This window comes from Chenopodium album, chromosome 10, assembly GCF_948465745.1.
Source record: "Chenopodium album chromosome 10, dcCheAlbu1.1, whole genome shotgun sequence".
NCBI classification, from domain to species: Eukaryota; Viridiplantae; Streptophyta; class Magnoliopsida; order Caryophyllales; family Amaranthaceae; genus Chenopodium; species Chenopodium album.
Genome location: NC_137843.1, coordinates 42,498,519 through 42,510,640, shown reverse-complemented (window position 1 = coordinate 42,510,640; position 12,122 = coordinate 42,498,519). Strand labels below are relative to the sequence as shown.

Sequence of the window (12,122 nt, the reverse complement as noted above, 5' to 3'; positions counted from 1 at the left end):
GCAGAATACCAACCATATACAAGCAACTCAATATCCTCTAAGGAACGAAATAGAGATACAGTGTTTTCTCTTATCAATCCAACAGCTCCACTTATTGAATCAACAAGCAAATTGAATGGTGTATTGCTTTTGCACCAGCAATCAAAGTACCGTAAACAAAATTCTTTCCAGCATTTGAAGGCTGAAAATGAACTTCCATTGATGGCCTAGTACATAACAAAATTCATTAGAAAAACTAAAACTTTGACCCCTCCAACCTCAGAAATTAAATGAGATAGACAATGGTGAATACTTTCTCCAACTTAATATTCCTTTTGTGAAATTATTTAATTAGACATACAGTTAGTATAAGAACCTCATGTTCAATAAGCAACAGGATTTCCCTGCTCAATTCATCAATGGTCAACGCCTGAAATTCATAATCTGTCCAGCGCTTATCATAATCTTCTAATGTTAAACGCAAAACATTACTACTATACACTCCTGGATGTAGCAGCCTGCGTAATATTATGGATGAAACAAATCCAATGATTTGTGTCTGCATATAGTACAAAAGGAAATCAGTGAACAGAAAATCATAAAGCAAAAAAGAAAATAAAAAAATAAAAGAAAAAAAAAAGGCTCAAATTTGAAAAGTGAAACAAACTTGCTTTACTACATCCAATAGTTCACAAGCATTGCTCTGACTATATATATTAGCAAATGCATTCATGATTCTAACCTATGTTAATCGGACACGGCTAAAATCGCGAAGTGTGCGTGTTGACACGACACGGACACGGGACACATGTCTAACCCTTCACTGTGCACTCGGACACTTCCATTAAGAGTGGAGAGGAAAAAAGAGGAGAAACATGAAAGAAAAACACATCTAGCTTAAAGACCACCATTGATATAGAGAAGATGGAGAGAAGAAGATTGCCATTTATTGGGAGAATTTACCGGCGGAAGAATTAAAACAAAAATAAAAAATAAAATAGGGGTGGACATAATGAAAAATTTAAAGCTTTTGTAATATATCATTTATACATATTAATTACTCCATTTGTATTGATGTGTCCCCGTACCCGTGTCCAAATATTGGACAGAGTCCCCATGTCCTAAAATTATGGAACTTGGCGGATCTCGTTCTCGAGTCCATGTAACATAGAATCTAACAATTATTTAGCTGTCTTCTGCAAGAATTACAATTCTTTATTTTATTTTTTTTTCTTTTTGTTCAGCACAAGGATGTAAAAATTGTTTACTCCGTTTACAAATAATCATTCTTTAGAAGTACAAAGTAGTACCCACATACCTGTAACTTACAATGGTGCCCTATGCATTTTGGCTTAAGCACTATTCACTCACTCCCCTTTGATCGTGTTTTGTGCTTTATACGTAATGAAAAATATGATCAAGTGAAATCTTGTTAGCTTCGTCACATTATATATTTTCAAAATATCAACTTTTCATAATTTTTTGTTTATCGGTAATTAAAGATATTAATAGTTGAAATTGTGCATTGGCAAACATGACTAAAGAAACATGTCAACTAAAAGGAAACAGAGGAAGTATATTGTAAGAAAAAACACTCTGAACTTTGACCATAAATCCACAAATATCAATACCAACCTGAGTCCAGCTAGCATAGGTTAAATGTAAAATGTCAACGTGAGATAACACTTATTAAAACATGACTCTTAACAAAAGGCAACTAAAAATTCTTCACATAATCTTATTCCACATCATGTGTTAACATGTTTAAACTCTGTTTGTTTCAAATTATATTGTCTGACCTAATATTAACTTAGGTGAGCTTAAATTACTCATTTACCCCATCAACTTTTGACAAAGTCCTATTTGGAATTTTTAAAGATTCCAATTAAAATAAAATCTAATACTCTTGATAAATCTATGAGAATATGATAGATCTTGCATTCTTGTAAGATTTGACTCACTGTGCAATTTGGACTTGTTACAATTCTGTATAATGTGCATGTTAAATTATTACATTGGAAACTGTGCATAAAGTGAAACAAGAATATCTTTTAGAAACAGAGCGAATATCTTTAACTTACTTTCAGGGTATAGCAAATCTTATATTCCCTGTAGCAAAACTTATACTTCCTACGTTTCTATTTAGGTGAGCTATAACCCTTGGCACGATTTTTAAGAAAGATGAGAGAGAAAGAGAGAGTAGTGGGTCTTAATTAGTTTCTGCATAAAAAGTAATCAATTAATTAATCTATCAGTCCTCTAACAACCCCACAAAGGCACAAATTGATACTTCACCATTAGCCCAGCCGCCAAACAGTCGGCCGACCACTCCCACCACCACCACTGTCTCCCTTGACCTCCTTTTCCACCGCCTCATTCTCTACCGTTGATTAAATCTTCATCTTCAACACTCATTTTGGCCTTCCGCTTCTTCATCTTCAACCCTCATATTTTTTTACCTCTCTCTCATCCTTTTCCTCTAGATTTGAATTCTTTAATTCCCAAGTTCTCACTCTTACTTCTTCATCTTTCTTTCTTTCTCTCCAAAACATCAACATAAGTTATTTTTGAAGGGTGAGAGTAGTTGTGGATATAGATCTGGTGAAGGACATATATAGAAGAAAGAAAAGATAGCGTTAACTAATTGAGGGTGTTGGCGTTGGTTTTTAGATCAGGCTAATTGGTTTTATTAGGTAAGAGGTGAGGGTTTGGTGAAGAAGGTAGTGTTTTGGTCAGGTGGCAAAGTCTTGGTGAGCGTGTCGGTGGAGTATCAGTGGTTGTGGGCATGAGGTTAAGTTGACAATACAATTAGGATACTGCGTTAGATGAATTAAGCGTAGGAGAAGAGTGCTTAATTATTAAAATTGCATTGGTTGAATAAGGGCTAGTATGTACTTTTGTACTAAAAACATTCCATCTATAGTATAAGTCAAGTAATATGACATTTCCATTTAAGGAATGTTAGTTAAATAAAAAAAACGGAGGAAGTATAGGAATGTGTTTAGATTTTAGAACTATAACATAGTGAATGTGTCAAAACTTATATTCTTTAGTGTATCAAAACTTATTGTACTACCTCCGTTTCATATTTTTTGCAACTTTGGGGTATTATTTGTGAGATATAAAATATTGCAAAGTAACAAAAATATGAAACGAAGGTCATATTTGAAATAAGAAAGTATAAATTTTAAGCTTCTACATATAGATCTTTAGTTGTCTAAGTTTTCACCTAAGTTGCACGAAAATGGATACAAGTACAAAATCGGGTACAGGGACAGAAAACGTAAAATCAAAATTCCAAAAAAAGGGTATGGCATGGATACGGCAATAAAAATTGAGCTAAATCAAAATTCTTACAATGTTTCAAATAACAAAAAATATCAGTACAATTCACACTACCACAAATGAAAAGAAAAACCGCTTAATGTAATATCTTAAACAACCGAAAATCACATAACTCACATCATAATATTAAAAAATAAAAAATAATAAAATAAATAAAATATAATAATAATAATAATAAAAATAATAATAATAATAATAATAATAATAATAATAATAATAATAATAATAATAATAATAATAAAACCTAGAATAAAATCAGAGCTAGGAATCGAAACAAAAAAGAAAGAAAAAAAAAAAAAAAAACCACAGACCTGTTTCTGCCGAGAGAAAAAAGAAAAAAAAAATTAACTAATCACAAGTCAAAGCAGTAGCAGGAATCAAATGAAAAAAGAAAAAAAAATATTAAATTTAAATTAAAATCAGAGCAAGCAATCTATCTCCAACAGCAAGATTGAAGTAGAGAAAAAGAGAAGAGAGAGATTGAAGGTTCTCTGGTGCCGATTCGGTTCGCTGGTCACCGGTGGTCAGGTGCTCGCTTGTCTTCAAGGAATTGTGAGAGAGAAGTTATATCCAGGGTTCATCGATTTCCAACAGGTAAGTAATTTGGTTTTGATTATTTAAAAAAAAAAATGGGCTGAGGTCAAATGGAGCCTTTGTATCCGAGACGTCCACAATTTGAACTTGAGTCGTACCCAAAGCGGATGCCGTCCCCACTTTCATGGATACACCCAGAGGACGTACCCGTACCGTACTCGTCCCTGGTATGGGATACAGCTCAAAGATCGAGTGCCCGTGCTTCCTTGGTTTTCGCATTGACTTCATAATATGGCATTAAGTTGCTAGTTAAGGCTTTGGCTTTGAACAAAAATGATATTAGATAATATCTTTTTTACCATCACTCATTTTCAATCTTTAATAATTTACTAGAACCTTTTTTTTTTTTTTTATGAAACTAAAAGTCACTATGTATTAACTTGTTTTTTAGTTAGTTAGCAACCTACTTCGGTGATTAGGCAATATTTTACCAGATTAAGGTTTTTCATCAATATATATATATTAGATGACCAAATTAAATACATGTGCCAAAAAATGGCAAAGTGAACAGAAATGAACAAAGAGTCAAATGGAAACTAACAAAGACCAGCACAGAATAGTTGATATATGATATAGCATCCATAATATCATGTAAATTACGTAATACCTTTGACGATGAAAACATTGAGCAAGTGGTTTGGTAAAGATAGTCTAGAGAACGCTCACAACTCTGGAACAATTGCTCTGCAATGAAAGCTTCCTGCAGGGAGTAACATTGTCCTTTTTCCCTACCAGAAGACAAACATATAAGAGAATGTAATGTTCATGAGATCTATATACACATCATAACACATTAACGCATCTCATAGTAGTTGTCAACCCTCCAGAACACCTAAGTTAACCTTAATAAATCAAAGGTTTAGGGATACAGTACACATCAAATCATGGGAATTTCCGCATTTAAAGTGAAAATAATTTAAGATTACTACCAAACCTTTTGGAGCTTTTGGGTGTGCATTCTGCAGGTACTATAAATGCTCCCTCCCATACTAAATATGTATCTCTTTAAGGTCTTGCACATAAACTAAGGAGGCATATGAAGAAAAAATATTATATAGCACCTTAGTTTAGTATAACTGGAAAGATAAATTTTGAGAGAATGAGAGTAGGGGAGAAAAAACATGCAGCATCAACATTACCTCAATGCCTGTATACGTGAGTAAGGGATAGATTTACATTTAGTGGGTAAATTATAAATGTTGCAATCAGTCTTACTTTGTTTTCAAATTATTGACGAACAAAAGTTCAAGGAGTGCATGCCAGCTAATTTACATTAGCAATTTGAATAGAAAAAAAAATTAGCTACCATTGATCACTGACAGATAAGTGATTACAATAAATTTGTTCTCACATTCTCAAATGTAAACTATGATTTTACATTAGAGCACCTATTTATCATAATGAGATTTAAATTTGAGTGTTCCATTTATTATATGTTCTAATCTATGCTGCTGCAACATAAATCAGAAGCGATACATAAATTCAACTCCAAAAAATTGTCATGGGTATATTTTTGTTTTTATTCTAATGAAGATCAAAAGATTTTCATCTTCCTCAATCAAAAACAAAAAAACTTAAAGAGTTTTTACTGCTTCAGCCATTTCTCTGTTTTATGGTACTTCTCTAATTTGATAATTCAAAGTTTGTGCATGAAAGGGAAGAGAGGGCAGTTTGCAGTTATAAAGCATGCATGTGCAAAGAAATAGCTATAAGAAATCAGAAATGAAGGATAAAGGAAAGAAATTTAAAGAACAAGTTTTCTCAGATAAATTGAGAAATATACTCAAGTACAACTTACGTATCAACATTTAGAGAAACAAAGTCATGTTGCAGCAGTGCATCTTCCATTAGAACCCATATCTTGCTCAGTGAAAATTTTACATCAAACGCCTTCCCCTAAACATGATAAAGTTTTCATTAGACAAAGAGAGCATTTCATTAAAGAAACCTGAAAAGAAAGAAATCTTATAGCAGAGGATACCAAGAATTTTCTTTGGAGGAAGGAAAGGGATAAGTAAAAAAAAAAAAAGCAACAAATTAGAAAGGCACTAAGGAAATGCAGCCCTTTACATAAGGAGGACCAAGAACAGCACAAGATAAATGCAAAGATCAGCACTAGATTGATATTCCTTGAGTCAAGAAAAGATGATAATCAATACCTGAGCCAAAGGGATATACTGCATTGATGAACCAATCGACAAATTGTACTTTTCTCCAGGAAGAAAATTGAGATTACAAATTCCAAGTCCCTGAGTGTTCACTCCCTTCACAGTAGAGATAGCAATATATTATAAGAAAGTAACCAAATGCATGGAGTAAACTGTAAAAGAATAACAGACAGAGAAAAAAAAAAAAGAAGGAAAATTAACAATCTACTGATAATATTATGGCTTACAATGGATTGTGTGTACATGATTGCCAGAGGAATTGCATTTGCATCAACATCTACAGGTCCAACCCATAGCCGAGAGAAAACAGTTCCTGTAAACACCATAAACTATGATAGCATACCACAATTATACAAAAAAAACCTGCTGCAGTCCTCACTAACACTATCACCTAAAATTAAAAAGGGGGGGGGGGGGGGGGGGGGGGGGGGGGGGGGGGGGGGGGGGTGTAAGGCGTGGTATTCTCAACATAACATCAAACTAAAAAGAATAATATACATGGACACAGTGTAGCTTTTATGCTAAGAAGAATACAGATTATTGTAAGTGTTAATCAACCAATGGCAGCTGTCAAAATGATAAATTACACCTAACCTAAGATTATTTATACATGTCTACTGCAGTATTGGCGTGATATTCAACGTGAACATCAGCCTTTTACGATTCGTCTATTAGGATGGTACCTTTCAAGGAGACCGTGTCGCCTTAGTGGTGAATTTTGGATTAATAGTCAGAAGCAATTAAAGATAATATTATGTACAACACTAATGTTAAAAGGAGGTGCCAATATAAATATTGTTTGCATGATAGCAGCACATATTCCTGTCTAGAGCCTTAAAGACCAAACTCTCTGAACTTCGTTGTCAGGCTACATGAAGGTTTACAGGCATACAACTCTGACTTCTGTAACTCAAGGTGCAAGTATGAGAGGTCTAGACAAAATGTGGAGCAAAATATCAACTGTGACATCGATTCTCAAAGAAGATATAAGCAAAGTAACATAACTGGTTGACTAAAGGAAAATTGTGGAAATGTAATCTCTACCAGATAATAAAACGCCTACTCATTGGTAATAGAATACGCATTTTTGACTGGAAGGGAGTACCTAGACGTAAAGTGATTAAATAAGTAACAAAGTTGATCACCCTATTTGAGTGTATTTGAAGTCGAAATGTAGTTGGGTAAAGGTCTCATTAAGAAGATAGCTTTTGTGGGGATACAGTGTCAAAGCAGGACTATTATTTAGGAAGCAGAGAGCATCATAATTTGTAATCTACCAAGAGCTTGCTAGTTTTGATTAATCAGTTACCTAGAAAAACATCCGTACGTAAGATTTTTCTACATACAAAAGTTTAGCACAACAACGTGACGAAGAATCCTTTTTCTGTTCATATCAGATCACCCTAGTGTGCAACTTTGTGAATTTCTAAGTTGTTGGCTTCACATCAAATCAATCATAGATATTAGCAAAGGACACAGTATTCTTTTGAAAGGAAGGAAAGGGGCAGAACTATCAGAGGGGTGGCAAACACACAAATGAAAAGATAGTGTCACAAATTTTAGTACTTAACTGCTTATTTTGTTATCTACTTGGAGCAAAATGTTTCACTATACACTAGTCATCTTTTAGAACCTTAATGATAGCAAGATAATAAAATAAAATTTAAGGAGTAACCAGCTCCGTTATTATTACTTTTTTTTTGTCCATGATTCTGTAATATTATGACCCCCTTAGGATGCTCCACTTATTATCTTTTACTACTTGCATTGTCAAGAGAGGGCCGCATTCACATAAAGTCTTACTCTCTTTAGTATAGAATAACTATACATGTTCAACTTTTGAGTTTACAAATCATGAGCTATTATAATATGTTTTTTCTAAACCGAACAACATAAAATTAGAAAGGCACTAAAAAATCTCTGATTGAGATGTACTATGTATCTAACTAAATTTTATTTGCATAAATCTAAATTTTTTTACGCAATAATGACCCAACTTAGAATCTTGGCCAGATAAAGTCAAATGTGGAAATAATTGAGGAGGAAAAAGTCAGTTATACTTGGTTAATTGTTAAAGTGCTATGATTTATTCTTAAAAAAAATATTAGCATGAGAAAGATCTTAAACACCAAAGAGATCAATGGCACTAATTTATCAGAGTTCATTAACATAAATAAAATAAAAGTTCAGCTATTGAATGCATATATATCAGCCGTTTTGCTCCTAATGTTTTACAAAAGCATCAAAAGCAAAATACCACAATGTAAACTACAAAAGCCTCAGAAGTTGGGAGAAAATTACTCTACCAGCTATGAAATTTCGCTAAAATATCAACTTTGACACATTTTTCTCTCCAGCCATAACGATTCCATACATAATGTGCAAATTAAAGAGATCACAAGTAACCATCACTTAATATTTATAACAGATTTAGTTTTTTTTTTCACAAGTCACTATTCTTCCTACATTCAAAGGAGGAACCATTAGGAAGGAGGGGGGGGCCGTTGTTCAACTGATTACAAAATTGTAAAATTTAATAGCATACCTGGACTACTTAAAGATTGACTAAAAAGCTTGCTATGGCGGAGAAGATCCCAAACTTGTAGACTTCCATCAGAATGGAGCACAAAAACAACCTTTCTGCCATGAATATCTGAGACCACCAGATCCTTCACAGACCCAGCTAATCTGCTTCTGCAACATCGTTCAGGAAAGCCACATGAATTTCATTTTTCACAGTCCATACAAGCCATAGAAGGAAAATTTTATATAACATCATTGGACCATCGTTAAAGATTTTACTATAAGGCTTAGGGGGGTAGCTTGAATAGTAATTCTTAGGTACTCCATCAGTTCGATAGTGCAACTTTCAATAATAATCAGATGAGTAGAATATGCAGAAAGATAACCTAGACATTAGACCCCACAAGCGACTTAAAGCTGCCTCATCACGCAACTCATACATGAAACCTGGGCATTAAAACATGCACATTATGAGTGGGTAAAAAAGAAGAATTTATGTTAAACAAAGTTGTATCAAAACATAGCATGAAATTAAAAAGAAAAAAAAGGACATCTACCTGGAGCATTTTCGTCAAGTACACCAAGTTTGAAACAAATGACTGAACCATCATCTCTACCAATAATAAAACAACCAGTTGTAGCAGTGGCAGAAGCTATGGGTGAGCAATCAGGGGAGATATTTGTATCAAAGTGTAGAATCTCATTGGATGAGAAAATAAAAGAAGCAGCATAAGCAGAGACACTTTTGAGTTGGAGAGAATAAGCAATGCCCGAGACAGATAACACATACAGAAGATAAACATTGCCATAAGCCGAATTTATCTGTTCACATGCATATGAAAAACCAATCAGCAACATTTACCTTACAAATATAAGAACTTCTTAGCCTTTTTTTGGTACATACTATCACAAATGCAAAGTTGGACACAAAAAATCAGATAAAAAGAAAGTGATGAACCTCATTCTCGCAAATATAAGCAAACGGAGACAATGCCTCAGGGAACAATATGCGCAACCCAGCCCTTGGGATGTCTTTATCAGCATTAAGCTCTAATACTTCAATAGCATGTGGCAATCTCCGACAAATACGCCTAACCAAAAGTGTAAGCACATGTTACGAACCACGCAAAATTCAATATCATTCATCCATGTAAAGTCAACTAACATCATCATTCCAAACCCCATCTGACTGGCATTGAAACTCTGAACATATGTTGCTTTTGATGTCACTATTTAAAACCCCTTATTCTACCAGATAAGGAATACTTGTAAGAAAATGTTATTTAAAGCTGCCAATTTAGTAACTTTTAAGTTTTAACAGTCTCACTTTCGGTAATTGCTCGTCACAGGTATGCACATGTTCCTATAATACTTGCACTAAAATACTGTCTTTTTAAATTGCAAATTTTACACTATGTACATACACTACTTTGATCATCTTATTCGATTTATACATTTGGAAAAAATATATTCATGTGGAATGTGGGATCTTGTTTGATTCATCTTAATGTATACTTTCAAAATATCAGCTTTTTAGACTTTTTACTAAAATATAACTAAGGACATTAATGGTACATAATGTGCATTGGCAATCGTAAAATCTTCATTGCAATTAAAAAAGAACGGAGAAAGTATAAGATTTGAATAACTTGATTATGTTGAAACACGATAACTTGGTTATGTGAACCACATGCCAATAACTTAAGATGTTTGTACACTACTATGCTTTACAATGCCTAGATTTTCACCTATTAATCTAGGGGCAAAAATGAGCATAAAAAAAGACTTGCCATAACAACTAGAAGTCTAGAACTACCATGTTCGTAATATGTAACAATTAGATACTGGCACATCAAATTGGTAGCAGAAGAATATTTTAATTAACAATTCCCTACAACGTACTTGCACAAACTAGAGGAACACTACATAACAATGAAGAGGGGTTTGAGAAAATACCAAACGAGGTAAGTTGGAGGACTCCCAATAACAGAACATGAAGCACAATCTTCGGTAGGCGGAGCAATAGGCCGAGAACTCGAAGAAGAAGCATGACTATCGGGGACAGACGCCTCAACCCACTTGATCGAATCACTGTTAATAAAAGGAACCTCCATTCCAACTTTCGAATAGGCTCGTCCGTGAGCCATTTTAGCAAAATCCTGCAACACGTTGGGAACCAAATTTAACTTAATTATCAAATTAGGCTCCAAAAATCACACAAAAATTCTTCTTGCTTAAGAGTATTAACAAAATTGCTCGTTATAATCTTTCATAGTTTCAGCAATCATAAACAATAGTTCAATAATCCACCTTAGAAGAACCCTAAATTGACTATACTAGCAATTAATGATAAACCCTACATTGTGAAATAGATAATCGATGATTGAAAAATAAGAAAGAATATATCTTACCTCGGAAGCTGCTTCAATGGAGGAGAGAAAGCTCAGAAGCCGCTTCAATGGAGGTCTGGGAATACGCTTCAATGGAGGAGTGAGAGAGAGTGAGGTGCAGCGGAATAAAAGTAAAAAAGCTCCCAAGGGCCAAAAATATGAAAATATGGAAATTGGCGGAAAATCGTCTAATTGTGTACTCCCTCCTCCGACCGAAGGCGGTATCACTTTTGGGTGATTGGGTCGAGTTCCGCTAAGTGAAGGGTATGTTTTGATTTACTGAAATGAGCTGTATTGAACTGATTGAAGTTGAACTGGACTGAATAGAGCTGAAATGAGTTGTTTATGTGAGAAGGAAATTAGGAACTAAACTGATTGGAACTGAACTAAACTAAACTGAACTGATTGGAGCTGAACTAAATTAAACTGATTGGAGTTGAAATGAACCGAACTGATTGGAGCTGAACTGAACTTATTGGAGCTGAACTGAACAGGCCCTAAGTCGGGTCGAATTTAATTCAACTTTGAGTCAACCCCGCACTAAGGTCTTATTTACTTCACCTTATTTTTACTTATTTCAAAAAAAAACTTCAGATCTGAAAAAATAAGTTTAGATCATATCATCGTTTTATGTGTAATTTTTTATCGCTAAATATCTTTAATTTCGTAATGAGAAAAATTATGGAAAAATAGCATATTAATAAAATACATTGTATTACAAATCTAACAAGACCCTACTTGATATATATTTTTCCGTATATATTATTGTACATTTAAGATCAAAGTTTGGTCAAATTTGACATTCAGATCAGATCTGATCAGACCAGATTAGATCAGATCAGATCAGACCAGACTAGATTGTTGGAGATTATAGGTACTAATTGCGGAATAAACATGAATCATATTCATACAGTACCTAATCCCAAGATGTAATGCATAACACATAAAGAACATATAATTGTACCTTTGAAGAGTGATTCCACATGCGATCGAGCAAGAACAATGGGAGATAAAGAACCTTAAGTGTGATTCCTCTACTTGGTCCACGGGCACGGATTAAGACCACCACTAATACTAGTTAGTTGCAATTGAACCCTTCAATTGACCTTCTATGAAGAAGAGC

The 12,122-nt window shown here is 33.9% G+C and overlaps 1 protein-coding gene across 2 annotated transcripts in view; it reads right to left on the bottom strand.

The window, feature by feature from the left end:
- LOC145562446 (nuclear pore complex protein NUP160-like) overlaps positions 1-11,190 on the bottom strand; it is a 29,521-nt gene extending 18,331 nt beyond the window's left edge. For both annotated transcript variants that reach the window (XM_081622730.1, XM_081622731.1), the window contains exons 1-12: positions 11,021-11,190; positions 10,566-10,768; positions 9,568-9,700; positions 9,167-9,431; positions 8,996-9,056; positions 8,632-8,780; positions 6,314-6,399; positions 6,078-6,182; positions 5,717-5,814; positions 4,526-4,646; positions 356-538; positions 14-206 (exon numbers count right to left, since the gene is read on the bottom strand). In XM_081622730.1, coding sequence (XP_081478856.1) covers positions 14-206; positions 356-538; positions 4,526-4,646; positions 5,717-5,814; positions 6,078-6,182; positions 6,314-6,399; positions 8,632-8,780; positions 8,996-9,056; positions 9,167-9,431; positions 9,568-9,700; positions 10,566-10,756 — 1,585 coding nt within the window. In that variant the 5' untranslated portion in view covers positions 10,757-10,768; positions 11,021-11,190. The remainder of the gene's footprint in view (positions 1-13; positions 207-355; positions 539-4,525; positions 4,647-5,716; positions 5,815-6,077; positions 6,183-6,313; positions 6,400-8,631; positions 8,781-8,995; positions 9,057-9,166; positions 9,432-9,567; positions 9,701-10,565; positions 10,769-11,020) is intronic.
- Positions 11,191-12,122: the final 932 nt, after the last annotated feature.